Genomic DNA, 22,781 nt, shown 5'->3' with positions numbered 1-22,781 from the left:
TGTATCTAGACTGGGGGTAGTGGAGGGAAATTGTGCCTGCCAGTTCTTTTGACCTTGCAGATGTCTCCTAAAAATCCCTGCGCCTCTAGCACATGTTCTGAGATTAATAAATAAATCTCCTTCCCGTATACCCCAGGCATTTTTCAAACTTCTGCTTCTATGCTGTATCTCAGTGGAGCTGTTTGTTATGCTCTTTTTAAGTCGGGGGGAGGGCGGGGGGAGGCTCTGTTACCTGTCACCCTCCAGTTCTCCCAGAGCCAAGCCCCACTTATTTTTAAAGTTCCAGGTATTAAAGCCCACTGATTGTAAGAACTCACGAGGTTAAGCCACTCTGGTTTTCAAAGCCAAATGTTACTGGGATTTGTCTTCCCATTTGTCTTACCCCATGCCTAGGGTGTCTGATATGGTCTGCTTCTCTCCCTTCTCTCTAGAGGCATCCTCTCTCGTGTACAGCCCTGCAGGTCAGTTTGGTTCCTATCCACATCTTCACCCTTCCTACCCTTCTTGATGTGTCCTCTTCTCTACATTTAACTGTAGAGAGTCTGTTCTGCCAGTCTAAGAGTCATTTTCTGGGTTATTTACACTGATGTGGGTGTTATCTAGATGTATCTGTGGGACAAGGAGAGCTTAAGATCCTCCTACTCCCCCCTTCCTGAAGCTACACAGTCTTACCACTGCTTAGCACTTTGTAGCTGTGCCCAGAACTTGTTTGTTAAATAGGTAAAAGGGAGAAAATTATATTGAGTTAATCTCAAAAATTTCATATAAAATTTATTCAGAAGAATCCTGCAAAAGGTCTTAATAAAATTAATTCAGGTAAATAGTCAAAATGAAGGCCAATGATACCGCAGCCTGTGATACTAATTTGGCATGACACTGTTGTGATCAGCTCCCATCCTCTCCAAGGCCTCTGTTCTTTTTTTTTACTTTTTAAAAAAAGATTTGATTTATTTATTTTAGGGGGGGGAGGGCAGAGGGAGAGGGAGAGGGAGAGAATCTCAAGCAGACTCCATGCTGAGAGCAGAGCCTGATGTGGGCTCGATCCCATGACCAAGAGACCATGACCTGAGCCGAAACTAAGAGTTGGTTGCCCAGACGACTGAGCTACCCAGGTGCCCCAATGTAGTAGCTTTTAATCATGTATCCTACAATCATTTTTTCTTCCCTGGGGATGGCTACTGTTACCAGTTTCTGGTAACACACTTCATCCAGTTTTAAGATTATCAAGGCCTCTGTTCTTGTAGCTCAAGTATTTGGGGGGTGATCAAAGGAAAAGACATGACCACGAATTGGCAGTAGCACACAGTGAGTTTTATTTGCGTGGTGCTTTGACAGATATTCATGTGAGGGGGAAGTTTCTCACAACACAAGAGCTTCCAGAGACAACAGGGTATGGCCCCCACCCAGAAGAGGAAGAGGCAAGGGAACTCGAAAGGGGAAACAGAAATTGGAAAGGGAATTTATAGGTCCAAGTGATGGTGCAATAAGGAGTCTCTGGGGCAAAGACTGCAAAAGGTGGCAGCAGTTTAGGGTCTGTTACAGCTGTAGGATTTGCTTTATCTATGGCTGGCAGATATTGGATGCAGTTTTGCAGAATATACAAAAGAAGCATGCCCTAAATGATTTAAAATGTGCTTATTTGGGCTATAATTTAAACAATTGAATGTGTTTAATTGGATTTGAGTGTGGCACCATCAGGCTTCTAAGCTAATGGTCCCAGCCTGCTCTGAAGAGCTAAACAACATAGGGCCAAGATACAGAGGCCATCTTTGGCTAATTTATAAAACAGTTCTCAAGTTGGGTTCTTATCATTTGGGACTCTGTCTAGTGTTCCACTGCTTATAGACAATGTAAGTTTAACCATCCTTTGTGATTTTTATGACAGTACAGCGTAACTGAAAATTATTTTTGTTAGCTTTTCAGCAACAGGATACTACATAACACTTGGATCTTTTGTCCCCACTACAGTGTTAAAGTAGAATTTTAATATAACATTTAGAAAGTGTCAAAAGTACATAATGAAAAATAAAAAAAAGTAGTTACTAATGACAAAAATTGTCATAGTAAACTCTTAATTGGTAATTGCTTTTTTTATTCTGTATATTTTCTTTCTTTTTTTTTAAGATTTTATTTATTTATCTGACAGAGCGATAACAAGAGCAGGAACACAAGCTGGGAGAATGAGAGAGGGAGAAGCAGGCTTCCCGCCGAGCCGGGAGCCCAATGCCAGGACCCTGGGATCATGACCTGAGCCGAAGGCAGATGCTTAATGACTGAGCCACCCAGGTGCCCCTATTCTGCATATTTTCATTGAGGCTTTGATATGATTGTATTCAGAGTGTGGTAGCATTTCTTCCATCAACTTTTCAGGTAGGGTTATGTTGAATTTAAAGGATAGTAGTTTTCTCAAGTTCCCTATCCAATATTCTCCCTCCCAGCCCCCAAAGGAAAAGATTGTTTTTTTAATTGTTAGCATTTGGTCATTTAATTTTTCTTTTAAAAGTAGGCTCCATGCCCAGCATGGAGCCCAACATGGGGTTTGAATTCACAACCCTGAGATCAAGATCTGAGCTGAGATCAAGAGTTTGACCCTTAACCATCCAGGCCCTCCTGGTCATTTAATTTTCGAATGTATTCATTATTGGGGCGTGGTTGACATCTTTACACACTTTTCTCTATGGGTGCCAGTAAAAACATGCACAGAGGTTGGAAAGGAATTGGCCAGTATATTTTAAACTGTTTAATGTGTATCTCTTAGATCTACAAATCCTAGAATAGGAAATTTAAAACATAGAAGAGATAAGTATCATATCAATGATGTCATTGAGTTTTTACAAATCAAATGGATATAACAAGTGTTCATCAATAGGATTCTGAAAAGATTTGATATATTCCTGTAACAACATGGAGTTGTTAAAATGATCGCATAAACATGACAAAACATGGGGCACCTGGCTGGCTCAGTCAGTGGAGCATGTGACTCTTGATCTCGGGGTTGTGAGTTCGAGCCCCATGTTGGGTACTTAGGTTACTTAAAAATAAAATCTTAAAAAAAAAATGACAAAACATAATGTAATTTACAGAAAACAGTTTTGTTTTTTTTTTAAAGATTTTTATTTATTTAACAGAGATAGAAAGCACAAGTAGGCAGAGCGGCAGACAGAGGGAGAGGGAGAAGCAGGCTCTCTGCCAAGCAGGGAGCCGGATGCAGGGCTTGATCCCAGGACCCTGGGATCATGACCTGAGCCGAAGGCAGATGCTTAACCGACTGAGCCACCCAGGCGCCCCTACAGAAAACAGGTTTAGTTTTCACAGATTAATATCAAAAATATGTGTTTGTGTCCGTATACATGCATCAAATAACGTGCAGGATACCTCACATAATTATTCTGATAAGGAGGATTTTATGTGGGTTTCTTCTGTCTTTTAGATTTTGCAGTGAATGTCACTTTACCAAAGTAGTAAATCTATGTGAAATGTGGTATCTGAAATTATTAAGTAAATATTAATCCTTTCTTAATTTCAGTTTTGGATTGTCCATTGCTAGTGAATAGAAATTAATTTTTTATGTTCATCTTCTATAGTCTTGCTGAGCTTACTTATTAGTTCTAATAATTTTAAGTCAACTTCATAGGATTTTCAATATACAAGATTGTCATATGCAAATATAGTTTTACCTCTTCCTTTTCAATCTGAATGCCTTTTTTTCTTCTTCTTGCCTACTGGCCCTGGCTAGAAACTCCAGTACAGTGCTGAAGTAGCAAGAGCAGATATTCTTGCATTATTCCTGAAAACATTCAGTGTTGGCTGAATGTGGGTTTTTCACAGATGTCTTTTATCAAATTGTGGAAGTTTCTTCTGTTCCTATTTTATGGACTTAATAATGTGGGTTTTGTCCTTTATTCTATCTGTATGGTACATTGCATTAATGATGACTTAGATATCAAACCAACCTTGCATTCCTGAGATAAACCCCACTGGTCATGCTGTATAATCCCTTTTATGTACTGCTGGATTAAGTTAGCCAGTATTTCATTCAAGATTTTTATATCTACATTCACAAGGAATATTAGTCTTCAGTTTTCTTTATGATGTCTTTGTTTGATTTTGGTGTTAGAGTAATATAGGTCTTATAGAATGAGTTGAGAAGTTTCCCTTGCCTTCTATGTTCTGGGAGAGTTTGCAAAGAATTGGTGTTAATTTTTCTTTAAATATTTGGTGGAATTCACCAGTAAATCCATGGGCCCTTTTTTGGGCTTTGAGGCTTACCCCAACCTGAGGGGGGCTCTTCTTAGCCATCTCTCTCTCTGGTTCTCTCTGTCAAGCCTCTCAGAGGTATTCTGGTTTGGTTGCTGCTACCATGGAGGTACCAACCTCCTTAATTCCTCTTCTCCAAAATCTCCCTTGTTTTGAACAATGACCTTAGGCTTGCACTCACCCACACTCTTTCAAACAAAGTCAGTCCCTTTAGGGAGAGCTACAGAGCTCTCTGTTCTTATGGTCTACCTCTCCTCCTGGGCAGAATGACACTCCTCTGGGGCCCACAGGGGCTAGGACAGTGACCCTCCTCTCTATAAGCAGGGTACCATACAGGGATAGTAGCCCTTGGTTTATTAGCTAGCCTTTTGTGGGGTAAGACTTCTGTCCCATGAGCAAACTGGGACAGGATCAATTAGGGTCCATTTTTCTGGTCCTCACTCCAAGTGGGGACTGAGTGTGGAAAGGAGTCCCAGACCTCTTGGCCATGCTTGCCTGGAATAGAGTTTCTGCAATATAAAGCTGGAGGGGAAGACAAATGATGTTAGCTTGTCCCTCCTGGGTAGAAACCATAGCCCTATACTGGGAAATGGAGGGATAGGGTCTTTTCTTCTTGGCCCTACTTGCCTAGAGTAGAGCTTATGTCACACTGAGCTGGGGGATTCAGTTAGAGGAAATGATTCATGGCTGACATGGCATGGACTCATTGGTTCTAATGAGATTTAGTGGATTTTCTTGAATAAGTGTTTCTCCATTTCCTGTATGCCTTTGGGACAATTTACAGAGACTAAGTGATTGTTGTTTTTAAATTTTCACCGTTTTTGGTGGTTTTTCCGGGGCGAGGTCCTATGGAGCTCCTCACATTACTATTCCAGAAGTACTTCTGAAAAACTTCACAAAAGACAGGGAATTAGATGCTTACACAACTGTGGGCAGGACTAAGGAAAATAAAGATCAGCATCAAAATGGTGGTTTTCAAGAGCTTCCCCTGAGACTTCTGTCAATCAAAAGACTTTCTGGAATGACTCCCATCAATAATCTGAATTTGTAGCAGGAAAGTGGGTGATCTGGAAATTGTTTTATACTTTACTTCTTCCTCCAACCACCTTCAGAGAATAATTCCTCTCTTCTTCCACCTTCTAAATATTACACAAGGGCTTCCTTAATTGTTGTTTGTAACTTAGAACCATGTTGGGGAGGAGTATCTGGGAAATGGAGAGATACTGACTTATTTTCTTCAATGTAGAGTAGTCCTTAGAAGGGATTAGTGATGGTGCCAGGTTAACAACAGCCAATCCAACACAGGACTTTAAGGACTTGGCATACAGCACAAGTCTCAAGACACATCAGAATCCACACACCTGTGTCCAAACCATATAAAGCCATACCTCAGCGATATCACAGGTTTTGTTCCAGACCAACACAATAAAGTGAATATCACAATAAAGCAACTCAAATGAATTCTTTGGTTTCCCAGTGCATGTAAAAGTTATGTTTACACCATACTGTATTCTATTAAATGTGCAATAGCATTGTGTATAAAAAAGTACATACCTTAATTTAAAATTTTTTTTTTTTTTATTTTTGAGAGAGAGAGAGCACAAGCGGGGTGGGGGCAGAGGGAAAGGGAGAGAGAGAATCTCAAGCATGGAGCCCAATGCAGGGCTCGATCCCACAACCCCCTGAGATCATGACCTGAGTTGAAATCAAGAGTCTGACACCCAACCAACTGAGCCACTCAGGTGCCCCTAAAAATATTTTTAATGCTGAAAAATGTTAACCATCATCTGAGCTTTTAGCAAGTCATAATCTTTTTGCTAGGGGAGGGTCTTACCTCTATCTTGATGGCTGCTGACTGGGGTGATGGAGCAGCTGTGGGAATTTCTTAAAATAAGACAGCAACTAGGCGTGCCATGTCAATTGACTCTGCCTTTTACTTGAATCTTTAGAGGCCATTGTAGGGTTACTGATTCATCTATTTTCGGTGTTATTTTGTCAGGGAAGAAGGGGCCCTGCGAGAGGAAAGGAGACGGGACCAGCTGCTGAGTGGGCAGTTAGAACACATTTATTGACTAAGTTTGCCATCTTATATAGGTACGGTTCCTGGTGCCCCCAAACCATTACAATGGTAACATATAAGATCACCCATCACAGATCACCATAAGAAATATAATAATGAAAAAGTTGAAATGTTTTGAGAATTACCAAAATGTGACACAGAGACATGAAGTGAGCAAATGCTTTTGGAAAGATGGTGCCAATAGATTTGCTTGACCCAGGGTTGCCACAAGCCTTCAATTTGTAAAAAAAAAAAAAAAAATATATATATATATATATAAACTATCTGTGAAGCGTAATGTGATATGCAATAAAACAATGTATGCCTGTATGTGTTGCTGCAGTAAGGGCTAGAAGTTCTCACCTGCTTGTAGACATCAAAGTGGTTGACCATCCCTATCAGTGACGTGTGAGGCAAGGGTTTTAGTGATAGCTCAGATGGAATATTTTCAGTGTGTCAAAAAAAGACAAAGGATTAGAAATCAGAAGAGGAAAACCAACAGCACACATAATTTAAAAAATCAAAAGGTAAAATTAATAGAAAAAAATTGCCACAGGAAATGAACATGCAAGTCACTGAAATAAAAGTCCAAATTGTCAGTGAAGATATGAAAGGATATTCAGCCTTCTTGGTAATTAGAGAAATCAAAATCACAACCAGATCCATCCCCCCAGTGTTATAAAAATTAATTTTGAGGGGTGCCTGGGTGGCTCAGTCGTTAAGCGTCTGCCTTCGGCTCAGGTCATGATCCCAGTGTCCTGGGATCGAGCCCCGCATCGGGCTCCCTGCTCTGCGGGAAGCCTGCTTCTCCCTCTCCCCTCCGCCTGCTTGTGTTCCCTCTCTCACTCTGTCTCTCTCTGTCAAATAAATAAATAAAATCTTTAAAAAGAAAATTTTGATATCAACTATTAAAGGAATGGAGAAGCAGCTACTCTCATAAACTGCTAGTGGAAGTGTAAATTAGTGCAGTCACTTTGAAGGATTACTCAGCAGTAGCTATGAAATACTTAAATGCGCAGACCACATGACCTTACAATTCCATTCCTAGGCCTCCTCCATGGAGGGTGCTCATACTTGAATGATCACAAGCATGCATGAACACGATGTTTTCTGCAGCTTTGTTGTAATAGTGAAAAACTGAAAACAATTTCAGTATCTTCCATCAGCAGGAAGATTAAATAAACCATATGAGCACATTTGTAAAATATTATGCAGCATATAAAATGAATGATGTTGTTTTCATCTTATAACAACATAATCTACACATTTAAATGGATAGAAAGTAGTCTTAAAGGATAGATACTAAACTGATTTTGGCTTCTACCTCAGGGAGCGGAAATGGGAGAGAGTACGAGGCAGCTATGGTGGTCAAAGGAGAATTTTGCTTTATCTCTAGTGTTATGTTTACAAGAAAATGGTTTATTGTTATTTTTATGATTAAAATCAGTAATATGAACATCACTACTAACAATAATGGAAATTAAAGTGATAAATGGCCCATGACATCACAGGAATAGAAAATGCAGTTTCTCAAGCTTGAATGAATGGAGGAAATATTTCTCAAAGTTTAACTAAACATGCTATCAACAGAAGTGTGTACTGGGTGATATTCCAGATTGGCATCCTTTCAGGGAAAGCAGGCTTTTTGCCCCACAGAGAGCCATTGTTGCAAGTTGGGTTCTTTGGGCAGAGGCTCTGAAATGGACATGCAGATTGTTGATGCAAGTACTCTTGAGATCACCACCTGAGGAAGGGCCAGGAAAAAAGCAGGATTGGGCAGGGGGAGACACTGACCTGCAGTTCAGTCTAATAAAAGATTCATCAGACCCCTTGGGGAGCATGAAGATACAGTGGCCCTTCAGAGTTGTCCCAAGTTGGAGCAAAGCGCTAGGTCATTGTACCCCCACGTCAGTTAGTCAGTGGATGTGGGTCACCCCAGGAAAGAGATGTGGCTTAGGAGAGGTGTCACTTTAGCTGAGGAAGTTCCAAATGCACTTAAAAATATTTGTTGAATGGGGGCCCCTCGGTGGCTCCGTTGGTTGAGCATCTGACCCTTGATTTCAGCTCAGGTCTTGATCTCAGGGTCATGAGTTGAAGCCCTGTGTTGGGCTCCCCACTGGGCATGGAGCCCACCTAAAAAAATATTTGTAGGGGCACCTGGGCAGCTCAGTTAGTTAAGCATCCGACTTGTGGTTTTGGCTCAGGTCATTATCTCATGGGTCTTGAGATCAACCCCTGTGTCAGGCTCCATGCTCAGCCGGGAGTCTGCTTGGATTCTCTCTCTCTGCCCCTCCCCCCTCGATAAATAAATAAATCTTTTAAGAAATATTTGAATGAAGGAATGAATGGAAAAAAGTACAGTATCTCAATGCCCCAAGTTTATAATTCTTGCCAGGCTTTCTCATTCTGGATCTTTGCTTTCTCTTTTTTTCTTTATTTCTTCCTTGCTTCCTTTCAAACAATCGATTTAAATTTAGTTATTACATAATCACAATTACAGCTGGGATGTATGCACCTCTTGAGCACAGTAAAACTTCTCAAACCTTGACATCAGATTGGATACTGACATCCTCACTTCCTCACTCTTGAGACACCCACTGAGGCCTTTTCCAACAAAGAGGAAGAAAGCTCTGGCTCCCTCACCTGGACTACAGGGAAGCCCACAGTGTTATTCACCTACAGGTCTGAGCAGCTGTGGGCTGTCTCAAAAAATACAGGTAACTGGGAATTAGGAGTAGAGAGGAAGGGGGGCCCATTCAGGACATCCTGTTCCTGTAATATGCCTTTCAAGTGTCTTGACTGTTTTTCTTTCTTTTTTTTTTTTTAAGATTTTATTTACTTATTTGAGAGAGAGAGAATGAGAGACAGAGAGCATGAGAGGGGGGAGGGTCAGAGGGAGAAGCAGACTCCCCGCCGAGCAGGGAGCCCGATGTGGGACTCGATCCAGGGACTCCAGGATCATGACCTGAGCCGAAGGCAGTCGCTTAACCACTGAGCCACCCAGGCACCCCTTGACTGTTTTTCTATTGGCTTGTGCCTCTTCTTATTGAATTGTAAAGTTCTTTTTATATTTTTAATATAAGTCCTCTGTCAGATATATATGTACTGCACATATCTTCTCCCACCCTGTGATTTACCTCTTCACTGTCTTATGACCTGTTTGTTTTTTTAAAGAAAAAATTTAAAGGCATATAATATAACGAACCATTATATACTTACTACTGAGTTTTAACAAATAACTACTCATGGCTAATCATATTTTATCTCTATCACCACCTGCTTTTCCCAACCTGTATTATTTTGAAGTAATTTCCAGACATTTCATCTGCATGTATCTCTAAGAGATAAGAATTTTATTTTTAAAACATAACCACAATACATTCTCTTCCTCTCTATTTCTTTTACCCCTTTTTCTCCTTCTCTCTGCCCCAAAGAATAAAACATTCCTTAACATCAAATGTCCGGTCAGTATTCATACTTTCCCAAATGTCTTAGAAATGGGATTTTAAAAGTATTTTTGTTCACTGTTAAAATGAGGTCTCATAATGTTTTGTGATGAACAGATGCGTTCTTAATTTGAATAGGGTCTAATGTAACAATCTTTCCTTCTATTATTAGTGGACTTTATGTACTTACTAACTTTTCCTACCCTGAGATCATAAAAATATTCCCCTATGTTATTAGGTGGTGTGATGACTTCTGACTCTAACTACCCACAGGTAGGTCAGTCTGCACATTTTAAGGGCACAGTCCCCATAAGACTTCAAGTCCTCACAAGAGCTGCAAGTTCAGGGGCTCCAGTGCCACCATTGCTTCTGACCAGCTGACCACCAACCCCTCAGGTTTGATAATTCACTGTAAAAACTCACAGAACTCAGGAAAGCCCTATATTTACAAATTATAGTTTTATTTTAACAAAAGGATATAAATCAGAACCAGCCAAAGGGAGAGACAAATAAGCCGAGGTCTGGGAGGGACATGTTGCCATCTCAGCACACAGACGTGTGACAGTACACGTAGACTATTGCCAACTAGGGGGGCGCCTGGGTGGCTCAGTCAGTTGGGCATCTGCCTTCGGCTCAGGCCATGATCTCGGGTCGTGGGATCAAACCCCAAGTTAGGCTCTCTGCTCAGCACGGAGTCTTCTTCTCCCTCTGCCTCTCCCCACTGCTTGTGCTCTCTCTGTCTCTCTAATAAATAAATAAAATATTTTTTTAAAAAGAATATTGCCAACTAGGGAAGCTCACCTAAGCTTCAGTGTCTGTAAACTTTATTATGTATGCATGATCGATTGAATCATTGGTCTTGTGGCTCAATCTCTAGCCTCCTTCCCCCCCCTACAGATTGATATCACCTGGTTCAAAGTACCAACCCTCGAATCACGTGGTTAGTTTTTCTGGTGTGATCAGCCCCCATCCTGAGTCATCCCATCATCATAAACTATCTAGGGGCCCCCCATAACTCATCTTTCCAGCATAAACTAGCAGGTGTAGTCTGAGGGACCCCCATGAATAAGAAAGACTCCTATCACTCAGCAGATTCTGAGGATTTAATGGCTGTCTTCCAGGACCTGGAGACAGAGTTCAGCCAACCTATTTATTATACAGGTGCATACAATTTAGAATTGTTCTATGTTCCTAGTGAATTTAACATTTTATCATTATGAAGGGTCTCTCTGGCAATGTTTTTTAAATGGCTGTATTGATATAATTCACATATTATAAAATTCACCCTTCTAAAGTATACAATTCAGTGGGTTTTCAGTATATTCATAGAATATGCAACCATTATTCTCACTCCAGAACATTTCCATCACTCCAAAATGAAACTCGATACCTATGCACAGTCACTCCAATTCTGCGTTCCTCCCAGCCCCTGGCAACTACGGATCTACCTTCTGTCTTTTTGAATTTGTCTCTTCTCGACATTTCATGTAAATGGAATCATTTAATATGTAGCCTTTTGGGCTGGTTTCTTTTATTTAGCATAATGTTTTCAAGGTTCATCCATGTATCAGTACTTCATTCCTTTTTTATGCCAAGTTATATTCCATTGTGTGGATAGACCACATTTTATTTACCCATTATCAACCCATCAGTTGATAGACACTCGTTTCCACCTTTTTGGATATTGTGAATAATAGGCTATGAACATCCATGTGCAACTTTTGTGTGGTCTATCAATGCTTTTTGCCTTAAAATATATTTTGTCTGATATTAACATTAAAAAATTTGTCAAAATAATTTCAGGCTTAAGGTGTTATCTTCTGTCCAAAGAGGATATTCACTTGATTCTCAGGTAGCTGAGGGTATTAGCAAATTCAGGATTCTTTTTTTTTTTTTTTTTTTAAATATTTTATTTATTTGACAGAGAGAGAGACGGCAAGAGAGGGAACACTAGCAGGGGGAGTGGGAGAGGGAGAAGCAGGCCTCCCGCTGAGCAGGGAGCCCGATGTGGGGCTCGATCCCAGGATCCTGGGATCATGACCCGAGCCGAAGGCAGACGCTTAACGACTGAGCCACCCAGGTGCCCCAGGATTCTTTTTATATAGTTTCAAGGATATAGCTAATTTGGATTTGGGCTTCAGACTCCTGCCAGGGCAGATCTATGAGCTGTTTACTCTTTCCCCTAGGTGCAGCGGTTCCTGGTATCCAACACAAAATATAGGAGTTTTTTTTTTATTAAAGATTTTATTTATTTGACAGAGAGAGAGAGAGATATCGAGAGCAGGAACACAAGCAGGGGGAGTGGGAGAAGGAGAAGCAGGCTTCCCGCCGAGCAGGGAGCTGATATGGGGCTCGATCCCAGGACAATGGGATGATGGCCTGAGCCAAAGGCAGATGCTTAATGACTGAGCCACCCAGGCGCCCCAAAATATAGGAGTTTTATCAGTTACCTACTTTTGGCAGGTCCTGGACTCAAACTTTTATAACCCTACACCCATGCCCATGTCAAAAATAAGTGTCTTGCTTCTCAACCTTATTGTTTGCAGAACTGGCCTATGCCCCTGAGGGGAAAAGTAGCTCCAAGTAACCAGCTTTCTCTCTAGGTTTCCCTATTCTCCTGAATTACAGGCTTATTCATCCTGTACACATTGTCAGCTTACTGATGCTTACCAATAGACTTCGTGTGTGTGTGTGTGTGTGTGTGTGTGTGTGTGTGTCTAAGTTAATGGTAATTACCTATTTTGCCATTACTCAAAATGGAAGCCTCTGTTATATTTTTTAATTTGGCAGTCATTTTTGTCTTTCCTATTATCAGATTGATCCTGTTTGATATAAGAAACTGCAAAACAAATACTACCAAACATTTTTACTTTTGAGAGGAATCCTTTGATCTTAAAATGGTTAATCCTTAAAATGGTTCTTTTCTTTAAAACCATTATTTTTCACATATTTACTGTTACTTATTTTCCTATTCAGAGGAACACTGCCCAGGATTTGAATTGGCTTCAGTTGGTCTTGTTCAGATATTTCCAGTATCATCCATGGCTTTTTTGTCAAAAGAGATGAACCTAAATCTAATCAGGACTTTAGATTTAAACATTACAGGAATTGAATCACTATATTGTACACCTGAAACTAATATAACACTGTATGTTAACTAATGGAATTAAAAACTTGAAGAGGTGCCTGGGTGGTTCAGTCGGTTAAACGTCTGCCTTCAGCTCAGGTCGTGATTTTGGGGTCCTGGGATTGAGCCCTGCATCGGGCTCCTTGCTCGGCGGGGCGTCTGCTTCTCCCTCCGCTACTCCCCCTGCTCTTGCTCTCTCTGTCTCTTGAATAAATAACATCTTTTAAAACAAAATAAAAACTTTAAAAAATAGGGGTGCCTGGCTTGTTCAGTCAGAAAAGCATGCAACTCTTGATCTCAGGGTCATGAATTTGAGCCCCAAGTTGGGTGTAGAGATTACTACTACTACTACTACTACTACTACTACTACTACTACTACTACTAAACAACTTAAAATAATAAACTTTACAGGAAACACATAGGATAGAGGAACAAATTATTTAATGACACAAAACATAATTGGAGAGATCCAGGATGTGGGACATTATGACAACTGACCCGATTCCTCAACAGGTCAAAGGTTTGAAAAAAGGAACAGAAGGATAGTATTCAAGAATAAATGTGCCTGAGCAGATAAATAGAATGAATGGACTCTGTTTGGACATTGACTTGAACAAAGCAGTTATGAGATTTTGGAGGTAATTGACAAATTTGAATAGGGGTTGGGTATGTCAAAAAGCAATTTCTGCTTACTGAATAAAACAAAGCAGAAGGGTGTGTTTACTGCAAGGCTTTTGACCTGCAAACCAGGAAACTCAAGGCTACAGAAACAATGAGTTCTGAGTTGTTCACAGGCTAAGGGATACTTATGGGATAAATATAAAAGTTATTTGGCTTTTTTTAGTTGATTGGTTGCCTAGTCATCTTCTTTCTTATTTGGATCAGGGTAGCTGAGTCAAGGAAAGGAAGTCCAGAGATGGCCATGAACAGACTTGGCATTTGGGAATTGGCTGGTGTCTTCTGCTGATTTCTGAGAAGAGATGTAAATTCCTTGGAGGTTAGGTTATAAGTTTCCTTTTTTGCGCTTGCATTAACCATCTCCATTTTGTCCCTGACAAAAAGAGACTCCATTGGGGCGCCTGGGTGGCTCAGTCGTTAAGCGTCTGCCTTCGGCTCAGGTCATGATCCCAGGGTCCTGGGATCGAGCCCCACATCGGGCTCCCTGCTCCGTGGGAATCCTGCTTCTCCCTCTCCCATTTCCCCTGCTTGTATTCCCTCTCTCGCTGTGTCTCTCTCTGTCAAATAAATAAATAAAATCTTTAAAAAAAAAAAAAAGAGAGAGACTCCATTTTAGTTTGTTTCTGTAACCAAACTAATGTGAGCTTGCTCTTTGGTGAGTTACAGATAGAGACTGTCCCAGGTGGAGTTGTCACACAAAGGAAATTTTATTTGCAGCAAATAAGGCGATCACAGGAAATAACTTCCGAAGCTGTGACTCCTCTAGCAGGGATGAGATGTTTCTTTTTAGGGGTTAGAATGAATATTCAGCAAAGGGAGCGTTGTCATTGTATGCAAAGGTGGGCATAAGGTTGTGCATACTATTTAGAAAACATGCCTATACAGGCATTCTGTATTATGGAAATGAATCTTGAGCTCCTCCTAGGGTGAAGACTTTAGTAGTATAATGAAGCAGAGGTAACTGTCGGGCAAGGGTAAGGGGCTATGGGCCTGCTCTGAGACCTAGAATAAAATGAATGAGGTCTTGGTCACATTGTCTTGGGTAAGGAAGGCAGGGTCTTGCTTACTTTTGAAACAGCACTGGGAGTTCTACCGCTGATTTATTATCTTTGATGTGGTTAGGCCATATCCTGGGCTGCTAGAGACAGTTTTTGCATTTTCTTTGTTCCCTTAAAATCCACAACTACTGAGGTTTTTGCATTTCTTTGTGATTCTGACACCTCCTAGGAAGTTCTCAAAAGGTGTGCTAAGGCAAGTAGAACCAGGAGGGCATGGATAATGGAAAATAGCTGGGGGTCTAAAGTAACTTCTGCCATGAAAGCCATGTCTCTCCTTTCTTTTTCTGGAGACCCCTAACTCTTTCTGCTTACAGTTCTACAGGTATTAGGGGATATGAAGGATTTATTGGTAATTATTTATTGAGTGTGATAATGATATTGTGGGTTTGAAATAAAATATTTTAAGCAAATATTTAGCAAAGTATTTAGGGGTTAAAAACATGATGCCAGGGGTTTGCCTGGGTGGCTCAGTTGGTTAAGCATCTGCCTTCCACTCAGGTCATGATCCCAGGGTCCTGGGATCGAGTCCTGCATCGGGCTTCTTGCTCAGCGGGGAACCTGCTTCTCCCTCTGCCTGCTGCTCCCCCTGCTTGTGCTTTCTCTCTCTAATAAATAAAGAAAATCTTTTTAAAAAAAACATGATGCCAGGGATTTGTTTGAAAATTCCGTAAAATTTAAAAATGACAGATGAATTAGATGGTTAAAACAGTATTAACTTAAATTTGGGATATGAGTATATGGGGTACATTTCACTATTCTCTGCTTTTGTATATGCTTGAAAACTTACATAATAAAAAGCTACAGATGCATTTCTGGCTGAGGAGAAAAATCGTGGCTTCCTGGTTTCACTTGGGTTATTAATCACAAAATATTTATGTCTGGAGCAAACAGTAAAAGTATGTAATGAAATAATCTGAAGCTGAACGTGAATTACAAAACAATTTAAATTTTATATAGACACACATCACTGTATTTTCTGAAATTCCCTGCAATAAAGCTATTTTCATCTGCCACAACTATAGAGAGAGAGAGAAAGAGAAAGAGTAAGAAAGAGAGAGAAAAAGAGGAAGGAAGGAAGGAAGAAAAAGAAAAGAAAAAAAAAGAAAAAGAAAGGAAAAAAAAAGCAAAAAACCAACGAACAGGACTAAGGTGTCACTTGCCCCCAGGACAGCAAACTAAGACTTATTTCCTAGGAGTGGAATTTTAAACCCATCAGCCTGGAATTCCCTGGTCAGCATTAGTGAGGTAATTTGCCTGATAAGACTCCCTGCCTTCCCCTAAGACAAGGTAACCTGGCCTGAAATAATCCTTTTCTTTCTTTCTTTCTTTCTTTCTTTCTTTCTTTCTTTCTTTCTTTCTTTCTTTCTTTCTTTCTTTTTTTTTTTTTTTTTTGCTAATAACCTCCTTATATGGGAGCTCCCTTCCATTTACTAGAAGGGAATGCTGCTCAATTCATGAATCGTTAAATAAAGCCAATAAGATCTTTAAATTTACTTGTTTTTTAACACAACTCATTTTTGTAAATGAAATTCAAGATACTTCTCTTTGGAGCATAATCAATGTTTGTATCAACTTTTTCTAAATTCCCAGCTTATTGGAATGAGTAGCTCATGCCACAAAACAGTGTCAAGTGCCCTTAGGTGCCTTGTGGAATAAAGGAGGCAGAGGAGTCAAACAGATTCCCCTTACCTCTGTTCCCTCCCCTCCGCACAAGACACACTGCGTGCACAGCTTGGACACTGAAGAATGAAACTTCCTATCTACCTCCCTCCCTTCCCACAATTTACCGTCTATGTTAACATAACTGTTCAGTTGTCATTAGCACGCCTTTACTATTCCAGGAGATTCCTGTGCAAGCAAATTGCTTGATTGTTCATCACAGGTTACATCAACTCTTCAATCTTCTATCAGCTCTTCAATCTATTCGAAAGAAAGCAACAGCTGGCACCTAAAAACCCTTGCTGTTCCCCCCAATCCTGGGCGGTAGTACCATGATCCTTGCGCAAACCTCATCAAGTCCGTCGCATTGAAACCAAACTTGGAATTCTCAGTGAATTCCAACCTTGACTTCGTGGCCCCGTTAAGGGGCTGTCTGTGAACTCCGTTTATTATCGACGGTTGTATTGGTGATATCGGAGGAGCTGACATTTGATGGAGGTTTGAGATTTTAAGCTCGGCGTTAAGCGGTTCAGCCTGAGTCACTACGTTTTCCATTTTTAGCCTACCCCTTACTCCCGCTAAAGATTCTGTTAACTTCACAGTGCAAGCTTTGTTTTTCTCTTTTACACGACCGAATTTTTTCAATTCGCAATTACTTTCTCGTGAGCTTTAAGAAACGTATAAAACAAAAAGAAATCTGACAGTTACAGCGCCAGAGGAATGACTCAAACCGAACCCCCTCTCGGTCCGAAACGAGAGCCAGTTGGTGGGCAGCGCGGTCCCGCGAACTGCATTCTGGGAAATGTAGTCCAGCAGGTGCGCGAAACCCGAGGCGCTTCCCCTTGGGCATTCTGGGAAGTGTAGTCCAGGAGCTGGGTACAAGTCGGAGGGTCGGCGGCACTTCCGCTCCGGGAAGGCGAGGTCGGGGCCAAGATTGCTGGCGGTGAGGTGAGTTAACCCGCGTCCCTGCCGTCGCTCCGAGGCTTCTCGGCCTCGGCGTGGGGCCAGCAGCCAGCCGGCCCTCGCTCCTGGCGAAGGGGAGCCGCGGCCGGCGGCTGAGGGCGGGGACAGAGGCAGCGGCGGCAGAGTGCCGCTGCTCGGCGGAGCCTCCGCGTCTGGCGGGCGCGCGTGGCGAGCGGAGTTTGAAGGTCTCCCGCGCTCTCCGCGCCCGCAGCCTGGGTCCCGGACCTGCCAGCTGGCTCTGCGTCCGCCTCGCGGTGACACCCTGGGCGAGTGACATAGTCTCTCCTTGCGTCGGTTGCCTCTTGGCTAAAGAGCGTTAGTGTCTTCCCGGTGGTGGTCTGAGAATTAAATGAGATTAGATATGAAAGCTAAAAATCAGTGCCTAGTGCAGTATTGGATGGGACCATGACTTCTGTCATCCTGCTCGGGCCCCCTGTTGTTGGGAAGATCCTGAGAGCCCGGCGTGGGCTCGGAGCCCCAGCTGCAGCCCCGCTGGCCCTTCACTGCTCTCTGCTGCGGGGCCGGTCCTGGATTCCTGGACTCTGCCGAGACACTTGTTTAGGAAGGAGAGTTATCTTCAGCCGGACCCTGAGGAAAGTTCTCTGTGGTTTGTCGCAGAGAAACAATCGTGATCAGGGCTTCGCAGAGTGCCTGCGGCGTAGCGAGTCCTTAACGGTTCACAACGTGTAACAGCTGCGTGTCGTTAATTTAAATGCAACAGGATTTCTTAGTGTGCGGTTTTTATTAGTCATTATTTGCCTCCGTGCACACGGGAGAAGAAACTTTGTTGAGGCCCTTCCAGCTTAATAACATGCTCAAGTAATTACACCTGTTAAAATGGTGTAATGGGGGAAAAAAATCATTAGCCGCAGAACAAATTATCTGTGGGACAACCAGTCAGAATTAGACTTTCCTAGGGTAACGGTAACTCATGGCTCTGAATTCTGGGTTTCTTAAAACATTCATTTTCTGAACAGCACATCTGCAAGGGAGGTTTTGTGAAGCACAATAGCATCTGCTTGTCTGACACTGGAGGAAATAGGGAATACCGGCATTATTATGATCCCCATTTACAGGTGACTGGATTGAGGCACAGAAAGATTAATACCTCGCTCAGGGTTTACACTGCTGGGAAGTAGAAAGCAATAAGTAGAAATGCAAAATTTGAACCCAGGCACTTTGGCCCCATTAAGTTATATTAAATTATATTGCCTGGATGTCTCTCATTACCTCTCCTACCCAGGCTCAGGAATGCTCTGGAAGCTACCAGAAGCACTTAGGTTAGGGACTGTTCATGAACAAAGGCAGCTGACTGAGGGGGCCCAGGGGATGCTGGAATCCAGCCCCTGTTCTAAATTCTGCCTGGAGAAAGCAGCTTCCTATTGGCACAAAGCACCACACCGACTACCAGCTCTCTCATGATGACTTTCCCTTCCACAGTTTTGCCTTTCCAGAGCTCTGCCTCTCCCCAGAAGGAAAAGGAGAAAAATGACCAAGTTCCAGGTAAGTTGGGTTTGCCTTTCTGTTACTTAAAATGACATCTCATTTCATAAAGATTGGATGCATTTTTCCCTTGCCTGGGAAGGGTAACAAGGAACCCAAGGCACCTAATTGTTGTATACCAGGCTCTTGCTTTTTGTTTATTTCCAAATAATAGTGTGAAAAGTAGTAGATATTTCAAAAAAAAATAACTCCCACATTACAAACGTGTTTACAAATCAGCAGTTTTAATTGTCCCGCATTCTTTCTCATTTGTGTTGACATGTCTAGATTTATAATCCTAGTTTAAGTACCATTTTGGGTTTTTCAAATGTAATTTTATATTACCTACAATTTAAATGGTCACATCATTTCCCATAATTTACCTACTGCTTTACTCCATTCTCCATTTATATGCGGATTTTACTATTTTAAAGATGTTTGCAACAACAGTTTGCTAACATATAACCTTTCTTCCTGTACAGAAACTCTGAGATTTCAGCCTTTTTTTTTTTTTCCTCTTTAAAGTTCCAGGGACTCATGGTTTTCTCACATGTGGTGCCTCCCATTTTGTGATAAGAATGTCTAAAGTACGGCTTGGTGCAGCAGAGTCCACCTCAGACTGAACTCAGAGAAAATAATTTTAGTTGTTTTCAAACAAGAAGAGCTAGATTTGGAGTGTGCCTGGCTGGCTCAGTCCGTAGAGCGTGCGACTCTTGATCTCGGGATCTTGAGTTCAAGCCCCACGTTGGTCGTAGAGCTCACTTAAAAAATAAATAATTTTAAATAATAAAAAAAAGCTAGATTCCCTTTTTTATTTTAAGTTAAACTGTGTGTGTATTATAGTTAGATGTTTATTTTATTCATTGAGATGTTAATATGTTTTAAAGAAGTACATACTTAGTTTTAAAAATCCTTAGTACTGGGGATTTGCCAGGCATTTACTCTGGAACAGCTGTGTGAGGATATAGACGGTCTTACCTGCATTTTAACATGAAGAAACAGATTTGTGAACCTTCAGATACCTACTGAAATCCACTCGGTGCCCAGTGACACTAAAGTTCCTGTTGTCTAAGCAGGGAGTTTCAGGTGTTTAATCACAGTAAATGGAAAGACCCAGAAGAAAAGAGACTTCTGTTCGGGGACCTGAGGCAGGCCGCATGTGTGCATGTCTGGTAGGCGGAGGACTCCAAAAATAGTATCGTCCTCAGCTAATTCCTTTTCGTAGTGGCTTTCTCTCCTTTGTCAGATGTATCAACTAGTTGTTTAATATATAGATGCTCAGAGCTCTAGCTAGAGTTGAGATAATTTTTATTGCCATACAGAAAAAGTTGTGAGACATACAGGAAACAGGAGCCGGGGGTGGGGTGAAGGTGGGAATTTATACAGACTAGGAAGAAGGCTTAATATTCTCAGTAGGAAATTTACTGATATATAAGATACTCCAGTAGGATTATAAACAAAGGAAATGAACAGGTAATATATTTAAAAAAAAAGATTTTTTATTATTTGAGTATAGTAAAGACAATCGTTTTAAATAAGTGGAGGGCACCTGGGTGGCTCAGTTGGTTGAGTGTCTGACTCTTGGTTTCAGCTCAGGTCATGATCTCAGGGTCATGAGATCAAGCCCTGAGTCAGGCTCCGCACTCAGCACAGACTTGGCTTGAGATTCTTTCCCTCTCCCTCTGCCCCTCCCCCTGCTCGCATACACACACTCTCTAAAATAAATAAAATCTTTTTAAAAAATTAAAAATTAAGTTAGTGGAAACTTTTTAAAAAGTTTATCACTTACCAAATTACCCAAGAGTTTAAAAAATAAGATATTGTCCAATTTTGGCCAGAAGACAGAGAATCAGGGATACTTCTAATCTCTTACAGGAAGAGTTAATTGGGAAAATTGTCATTATATTAGCAAAATAAAGGTGCATATTTTTCAACAGTGCAATTGCCACTTCTTGGAACTTATCTTAGGGAAATAACAAGACAGTTGGCTGAGATCTGTATAAACATGTTTTCTGCAGCATTAATAATTAAAAAAACATACTGTTTAATTGCTTGGAATCATTAAATGTGTTCTAGATCACCACTTTTGTGGAATACTCTGCAACCAGGAACAAGGATGGTAGCAGTAATAGCGATGGCTGACGTTTGTTGAGTAGTGTGTGTCAGATGCTGTCCTAAGTCCTTTATGTATTCTGCTTGGTCCTTTCAAGTACCTTATGATGTGGTACTATTACACAGATAAGGACATTGAAGTATTGAGAAGTTAGGTGACTTGACCAGGGTCCCAAAGCCAGTAATGGACAGAGCCTTAGAGGCATGTAGTCTCCAGAACATACGCTCTTAACCTCAACACTGAATGCTGCTGCGGTTGACAGATAGGGCACGCTCCTGAGATCATAGAGAATGAACTGCGCGCCTGCCTGGGAGGGGTGCTGGAGGCCTGTTAGGTGCGCACACGTGGACGAAATAGTGGTACTGCCCAGTGAGAGGAGGAGACGGGCACTATTAAATACTGTTGGGATGAATTCCTGAAACATTTCTTGTAAAATTTGGCACTATCAGTCAAGTTCTAAAACGTGTATATGCCATGATTTGACCATGACAGTTCTAGAGACTTAACTATGTCAAGGGCACCGTGTCCCATGTACACAGGTATTTTTCTTTTTCTTCTCTTTCCTTCTCCTCGCCCCGTGACCCTCGCATTTTTGGTATGATTGTGGAAGGGGAGGAGGAGAAACTATTCAGAAGAGTTGCTCAGATCCCTCAGAAACTTCCCACATAGCTCCTCCACCCCCTCAGCGTTGCCCTGCTCCCCGTGGCCACCGGGTGCGAGATTGAGGTTGCGTGTGCTCGGTGTTGTAGGAGACCGTGACGTTCAAGGACGTGGCCGTGGTCTTCACGGAGGAGGAGCTGGGGCTGCTGGACCCCGCCCAGAGGAAGCTGTACCGAGACGTGATGCTGGAGAACTTCAGGAACTTGGTCTCTGTGGGTGAGCACAGGATCTTTCTGTAACTCATCCCCTCAAGCAGGGTTTCTTAACCTAGGCACTATTGACATTTGGGGGCAGATGATTCTTTGTTTTGAGGACTGTTCTGTGGATATTAGGATGTTTAGTGGCTTCCCTGGCCTCTGCCCACTAGTTCATGGCTTCAGGACTCCTCAGAGGCCAGAGTTTTCCAGTCCCTTTGGAGCACGGAGACAAGACGTTTCTAGTCTTTGTTCCAAGGCAGACGTTGTTGCATGTAAATGAACTATAAATGAACAGTTAAGCTTGTCTTCACCTGGCTCCATATTTCATAGATATTTTTTAAACGTGTAGATCATGACCTATTGGTGGGTCAGGAAACTAATTTAGTAAATTGCATCAGCAGTCTTACAGAACACTTACAGAACCGAGTAATAGTATCAGAGCTCCTTAGAATGGTGCACGTTGGTGCACATGGTAGCAGTAACAGCAAGCTGTTTCTAGTGAGGGGTGTCAGACTGGGAAGAATGTGACAAAAACAGACATTGGTTAGAAACCGTTCATTTGGGGGGTGCCTGGGGGGCTCAGTTGGGTAAGCATCTGACTCTTGACTTTGGCTCAGCTTACGATCTCAAGGTTGTGAGATGGAGCCCTGAGTGGGGCTCTGAACTTGGCATGGAGTCTGCTTGAGATTCTCTCTCTCCCTCTGTACCTCCCTCCACCCCCTCTTAAAAAAAAATAAGAAGAAACAGTTCATTTGATCATTTATTTCTAGACTTTGTGTGGTAGTGATATATCTCTAATGATACCAAGTGTATTTCTTACTATGGGTGGTGATAGGAAAGTGTTTGACAAACACTGCTTTGGGGAGGGGCAGAGCCTTATTGTATTATGGGATGAGAACCAAAATTTTTCAGTACTTTCGCCCTTAATGTTTTTCACTTTTATCTTATCTTTTCATAGGGCATTCATCCTCCAAACCAGATATGATATCCCAGTTGGAGAGAGAGGAAAAGCTTTGCATGAAGGAGATCCACACTGAAAGAGGTAGGCACTCAGATAAAAATTGTGCAACCGGGGTCTTTGT

At 41.7% G+C, this 22,781-nt stretch overlaps 1 protein-coding gene across 3 annotated transcripts in view; it reads left to right on the top strand.

Moving 5' to 3' along the window:
• LOC118536644 (uncharacterized) overlaps positions 1–22,781 on the top strand; it is a 55,681-nt gene that overhangs the window by 7,915 nt on the left and 24,985 nt on the right. For 2 of the 3 annotated variants that reach the window (XM_078063024.1, XM_078063023.1), the window contains exons 3-5: positions 18,688–18,750; positions 21,592–21,718; positions 22,658–22,741. In XM_078063024.1, coding sequence (XP_077919150.1) covers positions 18,736–18,750; positions 21,592–21,718; positions 22,658–22,741 — 226 coding nt within the window. In that variant the 5' untranslated portion in view covers positions 18,688–18,735. Of the gene's footprint in view, positions 1–17,124; positions 17,233–18,687; positions 18,751–21,591; positions 21,719–22,657; positions 22,742–22,781 lie in introns of those variants that run through there. The other variant, XM_078063022.1, reaches the window with a different exon arrangement.

This window comes from Halichoerus grypus, chromosome 15, assembly GCF_964656455.1.
Source record: "Halichoerus grypus chromosome 15, mHalGry1.hap1.1, whole genome shotgun sequence".
In the NCBI taxonomy this organism is placed as follows: Eukaryota; Metazoa; Chordata; class Mammalia; order Carnivora; family Phocidae; genus Halichoerus; species Halichoerus grypus.
Note: the sequence above shows the minus strand (reverse complement) of the source record. Positions and strands in the feature narration are given on the sequence as shown.